This window comes from Tarenaya hassleriana, unplaced genomic scaffold (assembly GCF_000463585.1).
Source record: "Tarenaya hassleriana unplaced genomic scaffold, ASM46358v1 Cleome5, whole genome shotgun sequence".
Taxonomy (NCBI): domain Eukaryota; kingdom Viridiplantae; phylum Streptophyta; class Magnoliopsida; order Brassicales; family Cleomaceae; genus Tarenaya; species Tarenaya hassleriana.
In genome coordinates, this window is record NW_010967707.1 from 5,946,646 (window position 1) to 5,964,541 (window position 17,896).

At 36.5% G+C, this 17,896-nt stretch overlaps 4 protein-coding genes and 2 long non-coding RNA genes across 12 annotated transcripts; 2 read left to right on the forward strand and 4 right to left on the reverse strand.

Annotated features, from left to right (window-relative positions):
• The first annotated feature begins 2,094 nt into the window (after positions 1-2,094).
• On the forward strand, positions 2,095-3,999 carry LOC104827261 (NAC domain-containing protein 92-like). The gene is made up of 3 exons (XM_010560406.2): positions 2,095-2,524; positions 2,633-2,913; positions 3,243-3,999. The coding sequence occupies exons 1-3, from the start codon at positions 2,326-2,328 to the stop codon at positions 3,750-3,752; spliced, it is 990 nt and encodes a 329-aa protein (XP_010558708.1). The 5' UTR covers positions 2,095-2,325; the 3' UTR covers positions 3,753-3,999.
• Positions 4,000-7,047: 3,048 nt separating this feature from the next.
• LOC104827262 lies at positions 7,048-8,664 on the reverse strand. 4 transcript variants are annotated; one of them, XM_010560409.2, is made up of 4 exons: positions 8,123-8,664; positions 7,604-7,871; positions 7,384-7,514; positions 7,048-7,270 (listed from the first exon to the last, which is right to left on the reverse strand). In XM_010560409.2, the coding sequence occupies exons 2-4, from the start codon at positions 7,858-7,860 to the stop codon at positions 7,209-7,211; spliced, it is 450 nt and encodes a 149-aa protein (XP_010558711.1). In that variant the 5' UTR covers positions 7,861-7,871; positions 8,123-8,664; the 3' UTR covers positions 7,048-7,208. The 4 variants fall into 4 exon arrangements, 3 of the variants coding, with proteins under 3 accessions (XP_010558711.1, XP_010558710.1, XP_010558709.1); XM_010560408.1 differs by having other exon boundaries at positions 7,604-8,018; XM_010560407.1 differs by having other exon boundaries at positions 7,604-8,664.
• A 219-nt stretch (positions 8,665-8,883) lies between these two features.
• Positions 8,884-11,102, reverse strand: LOC104827263. Its single transcript, XM_010560410.2, has 6 exons — positions 10,878-11,102; positions 10,728-10,778; positions 10,542-10,593; positions 10,075-10,133; positions 9,889-9,934; positions 8,884-9,218 (listed from the first exon to the last, which is right to left on the reverse strand). Exons 1-6 carry the CDS (start codon positions 10,944-10,946, stop codon positions 9,088-9,090), a joined length of 408 nt encoding a protein of 135 aa, XP_010558712.1. The 5' UTR covers positions 10,947-11,102; the 3' UTR covers positions 8,884-9,087.
• A 1,764-nt stretch (positions 11,103-12,866) lies between these two features.
• On the reverse strand, positions 12,867-15,191 carry LOC104827267. Its single transcript, XR_773898.1, has 2 exons — positions 15,103-15,191; positions 12,867-13,141 (listed from the first exon to the last, which is right to left on the reverse strand). It is a non-coding gene; the product is annotated as an uncharacterized LOC104827267 (long non-coding RNA).
• On the forward strand, positions 15,111-17,558 carry LOC104827266 (myb-related protein 2-like). Of its 3 annotated transcripts, none has more exons than XM_010560412.2 (6): positions 15,111-15,535; positions 15,635-15,711; positions 15,938-15,995; positions 16,107-16,191; positions 16,274-16,343; positions 16,579-17,558. In XM_010560412.2, exons 1-6 carry the CDS (start codon positions 15,325-15,327, stop codon positions 17,263-17,265), a joined length of 1,188 nt encoding a protein of 395 aa, XP_010558714.1. In that variant the 5' UTR covers positions 15,111-15,324; the 3' UTR covers positions 17,266-17,558. The 3 variants fall into 3 exon arrangements, with proteins under 3 accessions (XP_010558714.1, XP_010558713.1, XP_010558715.1); XM_010560411.2 differs by having other exon boundaries at positions 15,112-15,535; positions 16,573-17,558; XM_010560413.2 differs by having other exon boundaries at positions 15,112-15,535; positions 16,591-17,558.
• Positions 15,454-16,707, reverse strand: LOC104827265. 2 transcript variants are annotated; one of them, XR_773897.1, is made up of 4 exons: positions 16,618-16,707; positions 16,282-16,374; positions 15,684-15,857; positions 15,454-15,544 (listed from the first exon to the last, which is right to left on the reverse strand). It is a non-coding gene; the product is annotated as an uncharacterized LOC104827265 (long non-coding RNA). The 2 variants fall into 2 exon arrangements; XR_773896.1 differs by having other exon boundaries at positions 15,529-15,857.
• Positions 17,559-17,896: the final 338 nt, after the last annotated feature.

A 17,896-nucleotide genomic window follows, 5' to 3' on the forward strand; every position in this document is an offset into this window, starting at 1 on the left:
TATATATATATATATATATAGCTTTTGGTTGAATTAATATAGATAAGCATTTGGAAAATGCAATAGAAAAGGCACGCAAAGACAATTAGACAGTTAATTTAGTTAGAGATTAGGTGCCATTTCGTTGATACTCTTCGAGAAAAAAAAAATCCAAGTGGATCGATCTTGTGGGAAATAAAAATAGTTTGAATGATTAATTAATTAGACTAATATTGAATATTTCTTATTTGAGTTAAATATTAGGTAGGAAAATTTTCTTATTTGCGTTATCAAAAGTCAGACTATATATACGAAATTTCACTTCTAATCAGTTTGCAGCTAATATAATATTCACAAGCCAATATCCTAGACAATCGAAATCGAAAATTTTAAAATTTCCAATTTAAAATTAATTATAAACTGGGTTTAAAATTATTTGTCGATGACATTCAAGCAAAATTGATTGTCATCAAGTTGTTTTGTTTTTGTAAGAATTTTGGTGATGTATTCGTTTAGTCAATTAGCAATCTTGTCGGTTACAAATTGTTAGAAATGTCCCTTCACGATTTTGCATAAATAAAAATTTAAATCATGTCCAAATTATTTGGACCAAATACACCCAAATGGTATGTGTGTGTATACCATATTTTTATAAGCACCCTTTTCTATTCTTTCGAACAACTTATAATATATTCTCTTTTTATATATGTTATAGTATGATAAATCTTTTTAAATATATAGTATGTTATTTTTTTTAATTTCGTTATTTTTTTTTAATTTCGTCCAGCTCATATTTATCTATAACTCCTTTTTTCATCATTATCTTTGAAACCGTTTTATTAATTACCCAAAACACCATATTTAAACAAGACCCAACTCTTAAGATTGACTTTCATACATACATACATACATACATACATACATACATACATACATACATACATACATACATACATACATACATACATACATACATACATACATACATACATACATACATACATACATACATACATACATACATACATACATACATACATACATACATACATACGCATATATATTAAGTATGTCATTGAGGAAAACTTCTAATACCCATTCTATACTTATCCAAAATAGACGAGAATTAAGCATATACTCGGTCACGCTGTCGCCATTGGATTAATATATAGTATAAATTTATACGGAGATTCCTTCTGTTTTCTTCAGCTTCACTGAAAAGGTTAAAACATACACCACAGAAACCTTTCAACAAATGGAAGTGGCGCTAATTAATAATATCATTATCAATACATCGATCAATTATCAAAATTATTGCCTTTCGTTCTAATAAATTAATACACATACATATATTCAAAGCTTGATATATATATATATATATATATACATATACACACACATGTAATCAACTATATATCGGACTATTTGGGACACCCATATGACTTCTATAATATATATACTGTAAGACCCGGATCTGCATCGGTAATGGTACCTTGTAAACTTTTTAGACCTAGAGCCAAATTAAGACTAATATCTACGGACTGAAGATAATTTGTTGTAACCCTATCCATGCATTATAAGAAATAAAACGTAGATATGTGAATTAAAAATGTATGTAATTTCTATTGTGGATTTGTTTTTGGGGGGAGGCATTAATGAGCAGCTCTTTAACTAGAAAAGAGATCCAATTTAGGGTTTTCCTTTTGCGTAGAATATTAATTTTATTAAAGATATTGCCTTTTTCAAGAATGGGTCCACATAGCACGAAGAGAGCCCTCCGTTCTTTCTTTTTAACCCCTTTTTTTCCCCCTCAGTGTTGATTTTTTCAAGTATTTCTCGTTCGTTCCCACGACTCTTTCTCTTTTTCTTTTCAAAAAGTAGATGTGGCTAAGGAAACTCATAGGGTGTCAATAAACATATAAAATATGGAAAAAAATTTGACAAATGAGTGAAGAAATATAGAAAAAATACAAATAATAAGGCGAGGCTTGTTCAACAATTCAGGAAGTTGCTTGGAGCCTACGTATCTATCCATCCAATATATCTCCAAAAATTAAAAAAAAAAAATTAGCATCGTTTTTGTTTCACATAGCTCTCTTCGTCCTCTATTTAAGCCTCTTTCCCGACCCTTTTCATACTTTTATTCTTCTTCCTTTAACTGCCCAGTTTCCTCTTCAAATCTCTCTCTGTATATACGCACGCGTTCGCCGGATTGCTCCGTCATCCTTCCCTCGAGAAAATTTCTGGGTTTTTCTTGAACTTTGCAAAGGGTTTCGTTTTGCTTTTGCGATCTTGAACCGTGATTATCACGAGTTAACGCGCGCGCGCGTAGATAGGCGCCTTGACATGGCGGTGGTAGAAGAAGGCGTAGTTGTGAGCCATGGAGGTCAAGAACTCGTGGATTTGCCTCCAGGGTTTCGGTTTCACCCAACAGATGAAGAGATCATAACTTACTACCTGAAAGAGAGGGTCTTCAACAGCAGGTTCACCGCAGTGGCTATTGGAGAAGCCGATCTCAACAAGTGTGAGCCGTGGGATTTGCCGAGTAAGTCCAAAACCACAATTTAACAAACCTCGACCACTTATATATGTTGAATTTCATCAAACCATATACAGTTCTTGATTCGGATCATATATATATATATGTATGCAGAGAGAGCAAAGATGGGGGAGAAGGAATTCTACTTCTTCTGCCAAAGAGACCGGAAGTACCCAACGGGGATGAGGACGAACCGTGCGACGGAGTCCGGGTATTGGAAGGCGACGGGGAAGGACAAGGAGATTCACAAAGGCAAAGGTTGTCTTGTCGGGATGAAGAAAACCCTTGTGTTCTACAGAGGAAGAGCTCCAAGAGGGGAAAAGACCAATTGGGTGATGCATGAATTCAGGCTTGAAGGCAAATACTCTTACCACAACCTCCCCAAATCCGCAAGGGTTAGTGTATATTAATCTTAAATCTTTTGATCCTCTTGTTATATATATACATATAAAATATTAAACCCAGATTGAGAAATTGTTAAAGTTTGCGCCTTTTTGGTGTTTTGATTCCAAAAGGAGAAAGATCCGAGAGTTTGTTATTTGTCATGCCATCATCTTTCAGTTTCTTTTTTCCTTCAAATTGACAAATGTGTTTTGGTTGAGAGGTTTCTTTCGAAAGGGTTATTGTCTCTTTCTTCTCTGTGTGCATTTCAAGATTAATAAAAAAAAAAACTGACAAAATTTGTTTTTTCTTCTTCTTCTTGTTGTGATGATTATATATATAGGACGAATGGGTTGTATGTAGAGTCTTCCACAAGAACACCACAACCCCACTCATGATCAAGAAACCCTTCGAAAATCTCGCAAGAATGGATTCTCTCGAGAACATGGATCATCTCTTGGACTTCTCCTCTCTTCCTCCTCTCATGGATACGAGTTTCCCGGGTCAACCCGGCCCGAGTTTCTCCGGCGAATTCAAACCCATCAACCACACACCGATCTACAACAACCCCACCTACTACTTCCCCCACCAGCCAACCCTAAACCCGGATTCTGGTCCCGGGTCGGGTTGGGTTTATGGTTCTGCATACAACGCGTCAAACAACAACAACAACAAAGGCATGATCAAGTTGGAGCATTCTCTGGTCAGTGTGTCGACTCAAGAGACCGGTTTGAGCTCCGACATGAACGCGACCGCAACGCCGGAGATCTCGTCGTGTCCGGCGGCGATGATGATCAACGGCAGCAAGTCGTACGACGAACTTGGAGACTTGGGAATCTTATGGGACTACTAACTAATTAATTTGGGAATTAATTACTATGTAATTGTGACGAAGAGTACTATTGGGTGTTATATTAATCATGTATTTAATCGTATATATACGTATACATAGGATAATTATATAGGTGTTCCCTAGTTATTCCAACTGCATTGAATGTATTTAGGCCATTGTTTAATTAGTTTTTAGTTTGAAGGAAAAGGAAAACAAGTTGTAAAGGTTTGTGATTAATAATGCTATTTATCGTTGTGTATATATGAGCATATATATGTACGTATATTCGTGTAGATACATGCATTATCGGATTCGATATCTATGATGAGTTCTTTTAGATTCGTAATTAATATGGAAGATTTAATGGTTATAGTTTAGATGCACCCCATTAAAAGTGCTTTCAATGTGCATCCTATGTATGCATGTGTATATATTTTTTTGGAGCGTTTCTTTTTTGAAATTGTATATTGAAACTAAAATAATCTTAGATAAATATATAAATTTGAAAATTTGAAAATAAAATATATGAACTTTTTCTAATTCCTATATTAAAACTTAATTTTTTTAAAAACAATAAAAATAAATAATAAGCTTTTAAATTATTTTCAAAAACCGCCATGAAATTCAATCTCAAAATTTTAAAGGATTCCTAAATACCACCATAAATAATATGAGGTTTTTTGAGAAGTTTGTAAAAGTTTTAGTTTTGATGTAGAAGTTCTTTTATTTTTGGTATGAGTTTTGATGTAGAAATTAGGGATGATTTTTGTATTTTTTTTAGAAACTTGAAATAAGTTCATGTATTTATGTTAAATTTTTTTTACAAGTTTATGATTTTTTTTTGGTTCTTCTCTCATTTTTAGCTTTATGAAAAGGATATTGAAGGTAATGCCAAGTAGAATTGTTTAGACATATTATTTATTCATAATTAATATAACACAGCTCACGAACCATGTGAATTGTTCCCTGAATTAATATGTGTGCAACCATATAATATAACTATGCCTTCACATTATTATTTATTTATATAACCGATATATAAAACCATATGCTATGAGTAATTAATATAGAGAGTGATTAATGACGCGTTTCTTGTATAAAACATCACCACTCCCAAAGTCTTCTGTCTCAAGGAACTTAGTCATTGCATCATTCACACATTACGTTTTTTTGTATTTAATTTAATTTAATTATGCTATTAATTTTTTAAGTATTTTTTACGATTAAGTTTATATTTTCAGAAACAAAACAGCTGATAATTAATTCATATATATATATATATATATTCTATTGTAAATGTCTGACTTATATACATATATAATTTGCTAAATGTTTGTTCATTTCTTTTAAATAAAGGGTTATGTATCACTTATAACCCAATGTGTTCAATTAAAATAATGCACCGGTGATTAAGCATATATTCGACGAATGTACACAAGCATAGTACAACCATAATTTCTTAATAAATTTTGAGAATATGAACAAAAATGCAATACGACACACAAAAGGAGGATACTTAATAATCATAATAATAGTTATCATCATTGTCGTCATTAGAACATAAATAACGGAATGGCTACGACCCGTTCACTTCGACGCTTTTGGGTCGCTTCTTACCTTTGTTTTTTCCCCACACATTTAGTATTCTTATAATGATGCTAAAACGTCAAATCTCTATAATTTTAATAATCTAAATGATAGAAAATGTATTTATTTTAGGATTTTAAATTGTGGTTGTATCTATTAATTGGCATTGAGTTTTCTATATAATATTTTCGAAATCTAACAATTATATATATATATATATATATATAATATAAAAAATGTTTTTTTTTTTATCAATGATAGAAATATACATACTCTCCAAATATCGATATTAGCTAGATAGAATCTAATTCGAAATTTACAAGTATTTTTTAAATATTTTCCTTTTGAGTTTGACAAAAAAAAATGGCAAAGTCTAGTACAATCAAAATATATCTTATTAATATCACACGTAGCATAAATATATCAGTATATGAAATATAAAAGGAATGAATTAAACATTTTTTTTTGTTAATATCGAAAATAACAAATAAATAAGTCTATGAAATAAAAAATAAATAAATGAAACAATTTTTTTGGAATGGTTTGTACTTAGAAGAATAAAATGATATTCGATCTCCTGTACAAATTCAATATGCATATTTTAAGAACTAACTAAAAAATGTATAGTACAATTTCCATTCCTAAACTTACAAATTGAATATAAAATCAATTAATTAATATTTTAAAAACGAACAACTAACAAGCACGTACATCTATACGCCTAGTGCCACATGTAGACATATATATATATATATATATATGCGTGTGTGTGTATATACATGAATTCAGAAGACTTTCCATTAAAAGCAAAGCTTTTAGATGAACACTTGCAGCAAAGCTAACCGCCTCTTTTCTTTTTGGGTTTCTTCTAGATGATTGATTTCTTTCTTTCAAGTGTCTCTTTCTTCTCCCTTTTCACCGCTCTTTTCCCTTTTCCTTGCAATGTAAGATCATTATCATCTCTTTATGGCTATATATATATATATATGATTTTGGATATGCCCTAACTGAGATATATAACAATCAGTTACAATATTTAAATTGATAGAAAATCGTTCCAAATTGCAGCCTACGAATGTTAAAAATATGATCACGCAGAATTTATTTATCCATGTTTTAAAGTTGTAGTCGAGATATAATGACATTTTTTAATGAGAGTGTGAAATGGTTTTAGGGCTCGTATCTGAAAATTTCTCCCAAACCACCCATGTGTGAATTATGCTGTTTGTACCAGACATTCTCTACGTAAAAAAATATTTATTATTATTATTATTATTATTATTAGTGTTGTTATTGTTACTATTATTAGAACATTAACTAATTGTGTTTTATGTTTTTTTTATAAAAAAAGTGAGATGAGATTTATTAATGTTACACGACTTTTATGGGAAAGAATTTTCTAAATGAGGAAAAGATTAATTCAGATATGGGGTTTTTATATGAATATTTAATTTATAAATGAGTTACCAAATCAAATAATAGTTTATATTTTTTTGTACGAAGTATTGGTTAAAATTTGCATTAATCAATAATATAACGAGGATTAAATATTTTTAAATCGAGGGGAAAAGGGCATGAAAACAAGGGGAAGACGCACCAACCAATGACTTGCCACCACCGCATGACGTCACTCTAGCCGTCCCACCACCCTAAACTTCCGCCGCTTACGAAATGTTCTCCGTACCAAACCGAACCGGTTCGGTCGATGCAATTAATTTAACATCATGGGTATCAAACAATTGCTAGATTGGGCTTTAGATCCGATGTGAGCAAGGCCCATGCAAAAATGAACTTTCGGTGGCCCACATGTTTGGAAAAAACAATGATAAAGAAGCAAAGAAATGACAATAATCTGAATACTTTATATAAGTTCCTGGTGATAACTTGCTTTCACGGCAAGATTGAGCGACAAATCCAGGTTTTCACAGTCCAATCTGGCATCTTATACAGAGCTTGGATCCAGACATGCAGAAGGACGAGTATGTCAGCAAACAAACGAAGAGTTGCTTCCATGGAATCTTGAGATACTTTTATTGCTATTGCTACATTTGGTTGGTGCTCTTACCCTCGAGTCCTCTGCAACCCGGTTTCAGATTGTCAGAATCCTGAACTTGGACACACACAGGCAGATTCCTCGACCCAGTTTTACCACGCCCAAAAGAAGCCATCGGTTGTCGCCATCTCTCTTTCAGCCTCCTAAATCAGCATAGGAACCAAGAATTAGCTCTAGTACATTAGAAATGGAGCTAAACGTTGGAAGGCCGGATACAACAGAGTTAAGAAACCAGAGATATTCTGGTGGTACAACAACAGAAATGTGGGTTCTGTCGGAAGCTTCTGTCCCAGAAAACTCCATGGTCCTCCTATAAGATAATGACAACAGGATACATGCCAGCCACAGGTATCCTGCCTTGCCGCCACATCTACCATGTTGAGTGTTTGGACCAAGTGACACCAAAGTCTCAAACCAGAGACCCTCCTTGTCCGGTTCGCTCAGCAGCCATTGGAGCCATGGAAGAGCCATTGATAGTCCCGGAAACATTGCAGCTGGCCCTGAGATCCGTAAGAAGAGGCCGCATAGGTCGAGTGGTACTTCCAATGACAACCGCATAAGCGACGTAAAGAGAATAAGACAGCGACAGAGACGCTGTTTAAATATAACACTCCCCTTGTCTTCCCGGAATCTGACACGACTCAATGCTGTGTTGATATATATAATTAGCATTCCATTTGTTTCAAAGAATCTTTGCCTCGGAGACTCGAACGCTAACAAGACGAAAACATGAATTAGTAGAAGCGATCACCTTTGAAAGACTAGGTCGCTTCTAAAGCCAAAGCAAAAGTTATCGCCTTCTGAATTGCAGGTAACCAAGAACTACGGTTGGGGCATGAACAGTTAGCTTGATCAACCCGAAAACCAACAGATTTGGGTCATCGAAGACACAGAACAAAACAAAGACTAGAAGAAGAAACTATACATCAGATCTCAAAGGCAAACCTAAAACAAAATCAAGATCCAAACGAAAAACGACGTAATTTATGTGTGAAAAAGCCCGCAAAGCCATCATCGAGGCTGATCCATCGATCGAACCCCTCCGACAGCGAGCAGACTTCATCGCAGAAACCAAAGAGAAATAGGGACCCAGGGTTGCCGGAACCCTTCCGTCTTCGCCGTGTGACGGCCTCCGGAGCCACCGGCAGATCCCCACGAAAGAAGGGAAAAAGGGTTGCTCGTCGGCCGCGTCGCCACTTTGGCGACGGCGAAAGATCGAAAAAGGTCAAACCCAAAACCCTAACCCTAAAACCCTTTTACTCTGCTCAGATAAGATCAAGTAGTTTGCGTTCTGCGACTCCGTTAGCTTCCCTTTTATACTGTTTTTCTATAATTATTTTCCCCTAAAAGATATATATGTATATATAATCATTTAAAACCGACACCGGTTTTTCGGTTCAATCCGGTTAATCTTTCACTTAACCGGTTCGACAATGAAACGGCCCAATCAGGTTACCAATTACGTTTTTGCTCGTGAAACTATCAAATCTAACCGATATATTGGATGAAAAGTGTGGAGACATTTATATAAATAAAAAAACAATATAGAATCAAAATTATACACAACTTCCAAAACCTTGGACTGGCCCAAGAAATGTCTTCCAGTGTAACGAGAGGGAGGATTTGTACAAAAGTAGCAAAAAGGTCACCACAACAAAGCAGGCTAACTCAGGCAGAAGGTTTCCATACATAAAGGAGGAAGAGACAGACTGTGCTTTAAAGAGGAGAAGCAGTGGACTTGTGCATTTGGTTCTTGTCCCGAGCCGGCGGGGGTGGCGGCTCAGATGAACGGACCGCTGCATGGTATGACGAGGAAGCGAGCTGAGCCAATGCTGGTACAGCTCCACCTGCACACATTTCCCGCAGTCAGCATTAGGGTTTATTGACATGCCTCCCTTTACAATATGTGCAGGAATTTCAATGGAAGAAAAGGGTTTTACAATTCAGCAGTTCATATCTGATCTTATCGGTTTTATGATCCCAACATACAAACAGCGGCTTTTTCTTCCATACGAAACTTTGGCAAGCTTTAGGAAATGTCAGTCAGTTTTCTCCAAACATAGCGGAATCTAGAGATCATAAAAACCATAAAAGATTTTATGTGGACTCGGATCACAACACCAGTATGCTCCTAGCAGTCAATTTTCAGCATGCGAGCTCCTACAAATTTTGATCAGTCCCTGCTATATTGTACCCGAAAAAAATCATGAAAAGATCTCTTTTTGTTTCTTCTCATCTCATTCAGACCTCATAGCGACATTTTCAATTTCTTCAAGGTCAGTTTGCCCGACAAGCTAACCGAGGCTAAGGCTGACATTACAAAGTCTTAAATCTGAAACACCTTGCATTTTTACAGATGTGATTGCTGAAGCACATTCTGAAGGGTTCCAAGGATATTTCACATCATACATATACGATATATCCTATACACCATATCTTATACACCAAACCACAGGGGTTCTGCTATCACAAATACATAAGCAATGTGGGAGCACAAAAGGAATCTCAAACTCTAACCTGCTAGCCCAGCACATGCAGATGAGAACACTATTACTGGTGGCGCCTGCATGTTTTCCCGAAAATAAAAGGATACATCAGTATAAGAAACTTAACAATTCACTTTTCATAGGCTGTTTAACAAGCAAAGTGACAATCAAAGTGGCACAAAACAAAAGATAACTGATTCTTTGGCAGACAGCTTACACCAACAAGAAAATGCACCCACATAGGTCCTTTTATCCATTTCCGTACGATCGGCATTACTGCATCACCAAGAAACAGCATATCAATAAACAATAATAGTTCACTGATTTCTGAACATCCTTGATACAAACCTACTTAGACATTGACGACATACAGTGATGGAAAATACTCAACCGTTTCACCAGAGGAACATGAACTGAAGAAATAGGCATCAAATGCACCCACAGTATAATTCCTTCTCAAAAGATTTAAGCTCCACTGTAAGGTAATAAAGGACTGATTTCCAGTAAAAGACCTGTCTTTTAACATCCCAAGCCCTAATTTCTGGTAAATTCTCATGTTTACTTCTTTGAGGCTTTTGACAAAGAAACCAAACTGAGAAAACTAAATGGTGCGAGTTGTTTCCAACCTCACGAGAAGATAAAAAAAAAAAATTGAAACAAAGTTAAAGACAGAGAATTGCATACCATGATTAAATCCATAGAACGCACTTGCAGTGCCACCAACAGCTGATCCGATCTAAGAACAATAACACAAAACCCGAAAATTCGTATCAGAGAGGAACAAGCTTTCTGAATCAAAATTCTAAGCAAATCAATGTCCGATCAATCGAGTTTCTTCGCACAGATCAAATCAAGGGGAAAAAAACTTGCCATAGAGAAGCTATCCCTAATGAACGGCGCGACAGTCCATTCGCTGGTTTCCTGCATAGCAATCCACACCGAAGAATTGTAAGCATAAAAATTACAAGTCCTTAGTCGAAGAAATTCGTCATTCGTCATCGGACAGGATTTGGCAATTACCAGTTCCTTGGTAAGAGGCCCTGCGCAATGATGACATCGGGTTCCGATCTTGGTTCCCGAATCCGCCATTCGTTATGACGAGAAGAAGAGCCCGAGAAACCCTACCCAGAATTTCCCCCCTTTTTTTTTCCTCGTAGGGTTTATACTGTGACTATTTCCTCGTATGCGGGATAGGTGAGCAGAGATCAGGTGCGGAAGAGTAGTTTCGTTCCAAAGCCATCAGCCTTTTACTGGTCGCCACCTCATCCATGCTGATAATCAAACCGGTTTAGGGTTTATAATTCCCCTCTAATTGTTAAAAAGAACATGATTATATAAAGTAGTTAAATTTTAGATAATTTCTTAAACCCAAATGCACCAAGTGCACTAGAAATTACTGATTTTTTTTTTTTTTTACATTCATTACTCCTTTTTGTTTTATATTTGATTTCACTTCGTTTCTAATATGAATATGATGTGACATAAACAAATAATGTCGAAAATATTTCGAAAAAAATTACTTATATATCCAAGTCATTTCTACAATATTTTTTTGAATACATAAAAGTAAATGAAATAAAAACAAAAAAGGCATTGATACCAACCACTTGCAGCCAGAGAGTCAACCCACCAACTGCATAACGCCACGTTCCAATTGACAAAATTCAGCGTTTGGGTTGCAGCAGATCACACATTCAACGCAAAAAATGTGAACGCAAACGCTGATTACAAAACGCAAGTCGCTGTAAACTATCACATTGACTCGAAATCCATCATGACCTTCTTTCTTTGTCCAACAAAGGAGAAGTACCAAATGGGTAGCCAAAAACAGAAGAGAAGCAACTGCAATGATAAATCTCAACATTTGTTCTTATATATGTATTATGTCATGATGAACATCATCATATGATCATCATTCAGCAAAGGCAATGTTCTCCTATGGATGTTAATTCCATAGCTATGATGCTTACTCAGGCATCAAGCAAGACTAGCTAAAAGTGGAAAGAAAATAAAACCGGAGAACTAGAAACCCGAATCAGAATAGCTTTTTTGTTCTTCCTTTCTTTTTTTTTTTTTCCTGACTTAAGATTTTTGGAGCATGGATTCTCTTGTTCTCATTCTGCAGAATCTCAAGAACCCGACTTTTCTCAGCAAAGAATGTAATTCCGTTGTCATTTTCCCCCTTTCCCGTTTCCTCTGTCAAATCCAATCTTCTCCGATTAACCGATCACAATCCAACGATGTAGCACACGTGTCGAGCTATGTCTCTGCTACATCAAGAGTAAAAGTCAGTAACCAAAAAAAACAGAAGAAATGAAGGAAAAACATTTTGGGGGGGGGGGGCCTCACTATATTTCTTTACTTCAAGAGTGACAAGTGACATTACAAATGGATAGAAGGAAAGAGGCAGCAACTATAAAAGGCAATAATCTTCTTAGAACATAAAAGGTTAAGCATTTCACATGTACTTATGTCGGATAATCACATCTGTAAACCTTGTGCCACAACATATAGTCAGACACTAGGGCAACCCCGTGCACAAAGCGTTCCTATTGAACGAGGGTTCGGGAAAGGGTCACAACGACAACACCTTAACCTTACATCCAGGACTCGAACCCGTGACCTCTAGGTCACAACGACAACACCTTAACCGGTGCGCCAAGGCTCCCCTTCAACATATAGTCAGACACTGCAGCAACAACAACAAAAAAAAAAACATTCTCACTGATCTGCAGTGGATAAAAAATGCAAATTTCAACTCCTAAAAGTACCATCTATAACTATAAAAGAGACTTATCCACCAATTTCAGCAAATATTGATACCAAAAAGAAGATTTCATCAGTTAACAAACAACAATTGCCAAAACAGACATGGTAACTATGCAATAATTAAGGGCAGCCCGCTGCACAAAGCATCCCCGTTGAGCGGGGGGGGGGGTCTCATTATATTTCTTTACTTCAAGAGTGACAAGTGACATTACAAATGGATAGAAGGAAAGAGGCAGCAACTATAAAAGGCAATAATCTTCTTAGAACATAAAAGGTTAAGCATTTCACATGTACTTATGTCGGATAATCACATCTGTAAACCTTGTGCCACAACATATAGTCAGACACTAGGGCAACCCCGTGCACAAAGCGTTCCTATTGAACGAGGGTTCGGGAAAGGGTCACAACGACAACACCTTAACCTTACATCCAGGACTCGAACCCGTGACCTCTAGGTCACAACGACAACACCTTAACCGGTGCGCCAAGGCTCCCCTTCAACATATAGTCAGACACTGCAGCAACAACAACAAAAAAAAAAACATTCTCACTGATCTGCAGTGGATAAAAAATGCAAATTTCAACTCCTAAAAGTACCATCTATAACTATAAAAGAGACTTATCCACCAATTTCAGCAAATATTGATACCAAAAAGAAGATTTCATCAGTTAACAAACAACAATTGCCAAAACAGACATGGTAACTATGCAATAATTAAGGGCAGCCCGCTGCACAAAGCATCCCCGTTGAGCGGAGGTCTGAGGAAAGGTCCCACCACAAAGGTGTATTGTAGTCAAATCTTACCTTGCAGAAATATTCTGCAAGGGACTGCTTCCAGAACTCGAACTCGTGACCTCTAGGTCACAACGGCAACGCCTTAACCGGTGCGCCAAGGCTCTCCTTCGATAATTAATCAATCAGGACAGTTAAAATATTTTTTACATGGTTTAGTTTGATCAGATCGAAGTAAAATGTTTCAGACTTACGGCATACTTGATGAGACCTATAAGGAAGCATATTCCCCATCCACATGGTAATCAACTACTTAGGCAATATGCCCAGAATACTTTACCTGAAGGTTCTTTCAAAACAGAATATAGTGCGTCGAAAAAATCAGAACCATGAGATTTTGCAAAAAGGTTGGTCCAAAATAAAATTGCAAAGATATCATTCAAGGAACAAAAGATTTGTTTTTTGACCTTTTTTTCCTCTGGAACAATAGACCATATTTCTACCTAGTTCTTTAGGACATGTATCAAGCACTTATTAGATATGCATCTGTATAATGGATATATATTCTCATTTGCAAAGAGTAGCCTATTATGGCCTCTATATCTTTATCAATGAATTTATTCTACATAGCTGTATATCACAATGGGTAGGTGCAATTCTCCACACTTGATAAACAGCAGACGTATAATTCCAAGTCAACATCAAAATCAACGATGAGATTGAAGATGGGAAGACAGAGAGAGAAAGATCAATTAACAGAAACTATATGTAAACCTACAACTTTAGACATTGCTAAAAATAGCTGCAGCCTGCAGGCAAGTATAGAGTGAGAAAGCAGCCAAAACATAATATATATATATATATATATATATATGTATTGTATTGTATATGCCCAGGCATGCATGCAAAATACACATATACAAACACACATAGATACATACATAGATACATGCATACAGAACGCAGCACAGTCACGATAGATCAGACATGGAAAAAACATGCATACATATCATTGTGAGGAGGGAACCTGATGTTTTGTGACAATCAAAGAGTGTAGATATGGGGGTCCCGCTTAGTTTATATTCTATGTAGAGAATAAATACTAAAATTGCCGAAGGAGACAGCATGAAATTTTCTGCATCCGCTTTTTTTCACCTCCAAACTATCTTCAAGGAAAAGCATGTTTCAAAAAAATTCTCACTTTGCTGCTATCTCATACCAAGGCTTCTAGTTGGTTTAGTCAGAAGCATATGATATTACATTCTCCACAACATAACCTGCTAAAGGCCTTTTAATATCAGCAACAACTGACTAGAACCATCTAAAAGATCATTAGCCTCATCATGTACCTAGAGCCCGGAAGATAACTGTCAAGAAAGATAAAATTCAGACAAATGGAAAGCATTCAGAATATTCCCAGAGAGAAAGTGAGAGGACAGAGTTGTGAGATTTGAAAATATCGAGGAATAGAAAAACGAGTGGATTCCCCAACTCAACTCAAGTTAAGAAAAGCTCTGAAAAAAAATATTGGGGAATGAGATACTTCTCTCTGACAGAAAGGCAAAAGAATGAGCATATGATGCATTAATTGTGGACCAATTCTGGTATCTAATGCAAGGCTTCAATGGTGTTGAAAAAGTTGTAGTCCAGAGGAATCAAGACGCGAAGAATCAATCATATAAGAAGAAATCACAATTGAAATGATAAGCACACAAATAACAAAGCGAGATTCATATTCCATACCTTAATTATCTTCCTCTGGTTAGCCCTTTTCCATTCAACTTCCTATATAAGGCAAAGCTGAACAAAACCCTTTTTCTTATGAGTCCATCCCAAGGAAAAAGAACACAAGTAAGAAGCAGCATCCAAGTTGGTGGAGTTGTACCATAGTTTATCTCTGAACTACTGAGGGAAACAGACTAAGATCGTGTCAGGTAAAACATTTGTTTTTCTGAAGGCAGACTTATGTATTATCACAACCAGCACCAAGCGAAAAACACCATCTCTACACCAAGAATGCCTATGCCTTCTGAAAGACACCCATTCCTTCGAGGAGGGAACAGCCCAGGAGATTCTGGTCTCATCCTCTCAACTGATGCAAAGCCAAGACTAAAATGGACGCCGGATCTTCACGAGAGATTTGTCGAAGCAGTCAATCAGCTCGGTGGAGCAGATAGTAAGTTATCTTATTAGCAAAAAAGGGGAAAAAAGGACATATTTAACAAGAAGCTTGTTAGATTTAATGCATATTGTTTTTCCCTTTTGTCTATTGCAGAGGCTACTCCTAAGGCAATCATGAAAGTCATGGGCATTCCAGGCCTTACCTTGTATCACCTCAAGAGTCATCTTCAGGTAAACCACCGACTCTTTGTACACAACATGCGAAATATGCCTCTTGGTAATTTCTCCATATGGACCAGACACTTCAAATATTTGAACATTCCCGAATAATTAGTAGTAGTTGTTGCAGCCGCCCAGGAAATATTACAATCCAATATCTGCAAAAAAGAAAAATGTACAACCTTTTTTTGCATTCAAATTCTCAGAAATGTTATTAACTTCATGATTTGACTAGCAGAAATACAGGCTGAGCAAAAATCTTAACGGACAAGCTAATAGTGTTTCAAACAAGATGGGTAAGATCATATGTTGTACTTGTACATAAATAAGAATACCAAACCAAAATATTGTTTTGCCTTTTCGAAATAATATCCTAAAACGAACCAAATTGAACCTGATTCCTATAGGTCTAATGGCCATGGCGGAAGAAATGAGCCCTGATACAAGTGAAATTCACACCGAGAGTTTAAGCATTGGGCCACAGACAAACAAGTAAGAATATGGCTATTTGCATATATCTTCTAACTAACTTATTTAACGTCGAAATGACCTAAGCTATTGTTTGTGCGACCAGGAACTTACCCATAAGTGAAGCGCTGCAAATACAAATAGAGGTCCAGAGAAGGCTCCATGAGCAACTCGAGGTATCATACAAAATATTCTGGACCCCCATCCCTATGAAAGAAAAGAAATATGTTTTTTCAATATCACAGAATAGGTCCAAGTTACAATTAGTTAAATCACATCTAAAGATTTGGAAAGCATAAGAGCAGTGACCATCATGATTGTAAAGCATCCATAGGGAATAGAATTACTATCGAGAAAGACAAAGCATCTAGTTACATTTTCAAAAAATGTTTTGAACTGAGCCAGGTACAGCGACATTTGCAGCTCAGGATAGAGGCTCAAGGAAAATACCTGCAGGCGGTTCTGGAGAAAGCCCAAGAGACATTAGGAAAGCAGAATTTAGGTACAGCTGGGATTGAAGCTGCCAAAGTTCAACTCTCTGAACTGGCATCTAAAGTATCGGCTGAATACTCAAACGCTAATTTCGTAGAACCAAAGGAACTGCAGAGTCTACACCCTCAACAGATGCAAATGACCTACCCTCCCGATTTCTCCTTAGACAGTAGCTTGGCCTCCCGAGAAGGAACCCAAAGAAGCCCGAAAATGCTTGAGAACAGATTGGGACTAAGACCATATCTCAGTGATTCAACAACAGAGCAAAAGGAGATTGCCGAAGAACCATTGTTCCAGCGGATGGAGCTCACCTGGCGAGAAGGCCTCAGAGAGAACAAAACGTATATTTCCCCAATGGCTGATGACAGAGAAACAAGACTATCTTCTTCAGAGAGATGTCCCGGCAATTTGTCCATAGGAGTAGGATTGCACGGACACAGAGGACACGGCAATGCTGATTATGCAGAGGAAAGAATCAAGAAGGATGAGGAAAGAATCCAAAAGGGCTTGGACTCAACAACAGAGCTAGATCTTAACACACACGATGGAAACTATGGCACAGCTCGTCCAAAGCAGTTCGACTTGAATGGTTTCAGCTGGAACTGAGAAGGTTCGCCGAAGCCAAGAGAGTTTGAATGAGCTACAACCATTTTTGAGTTCATCCCCGAAGCGGAGAAGCTGTTGGCCCGGGGAATTCATATAACTTGAATCAGTCAAGTCAATCTATAAACCACAAAAACAAAGACAACTTGAGAGCACAATGTATCGAGCTATTCATTTGTATAATCTCATATAAACAGACAATTTCCTCTGACTACAATGCAAGATATCCCTATTCTTGAGGGAATAAAGGCTAATGAATCCTCAAGAATTATATATAATACACATGCTTCTTATGATTTTCCTCACATTCCAAATTTCAGTGATGAAGTGCTGTAATAGAACTGCATTGGACTAGTTTCAGAGACTCTTTTGTACACCACCATCCAATCCATAATTTCCAGTCAAATCTAAGCAACAAGCAACGAGAAAAAAAAAGAATTTGCATCAAATCGTCGACCAAAACCCATAAATTCTGACATAATTGAAATCGAGTAGCTGAACAGATACTATCCATTTGGAATTCCGATCTTGATGACAACACAACGATTAATGAAAAAAAAAAGAAGAAGAATTTGCATGAAGGGTACTGAAATAATCATACGGAAACGCAAAACAATTTACACGTACCTCCATT

What these genes read in the sequence shown, in the direction of transcription:
- LOC104827261 (XM_010560406.2), top strand. Translation starts at nt 2,326, where the DNA reads ATGGCGGTGGTAGAAGAAGGCGTAGTTGTGAGCCATGGAGGTCAAGAA. An exon ending in TGAGCCGTGGGATTTGCCGA is followed by an intron (nt 2,525 to 2,632) that starts GTAAGTCCAAAA and finishes ATATGTATGCAG; the next exon opens with AGAGAGCAAAGATGGGGGAG. An exon ending in ACCTCCCCAAATCCGCAAGG is followed by an intron (nt 2,914 to 3,242) that starts GTTAGTGTATAT and finishes TTATATATATAG; the next exon opens with GACGAATGGGTTGTATGTAG.
- LOC104827262 (XM_010560407.1), bottom strand. Translation starts at nt 8,043, where the DNA reads ATGCTAATTATATATATCAACACAGCATTGAGTCGTGTCAGATTCCGG. An exon ending in GTACCACCAGAATATCTCTG is followed by an intron (nt 7,515 to 7,603) that starts GTTTCTTAACTC and finishes ATGCTGATTTAG; the next exon opens with GAGGCTGAAAGAGAGATGGC. An exon ending in GGGTTGCAGAGGACTCGAGG is followed by an intron (nt 7,271 to 7,383) that starts GTAAGAGCACCA and finishes TCTGGATCCAAG; the next exon opens with CTCTGTATAAGATGCCAGAT.
- LOC104827263 (XM_010560410.2), bottom strand. Translation starts at nt 10,946, where the DNA reads ATGGCGGATTCGGGAACCAAGATCGGAACCCGATGTCATCATTGCGCA. An exon ending in GGCCTCTTACCAAGGAACTG is followed by an intron (nt 10,779 to 10,877) that starts GTAATTGCCAAA and finishes ATTGCTATGCAG; the next exon opens with GAAACCAGCGAATGGACTGT. An exon ending in TGCATGTGCTGGGCTAGCAG is followed by an intron (nt 9,219 to 9,888) that starts GTTAGAGTTTGA and finishes AAATGTGTGCAG; the next exon opens with GTGGAGCTGTACCAGCATTG.
- LOC104827266 (XM_010560411.2), top strand. Translation starts at nt 15,325, where the DNA reads ATGTATTATCACAACCAGCACCAAGCGAAAAACACCATCTCTACACCA. An exon ending in TCAGCTCGGTGGAGCAGATA is followed by an intron (nt 15,536 to 15,634) that starts GTAAGTTATCTT and finishes TGTCTATTGCAG; the next exon opens with AGGCTACTCCTAAGGCAATC. An exon ending in TAGTGTTTCAAACAAGATGG is followed by an intron (nt 15,996 to 16,106) that starts GTAAGATCATAT and finishes TGATTCCTATAG; the next exon opens with GTCTAATGGCCATGGCGGAA.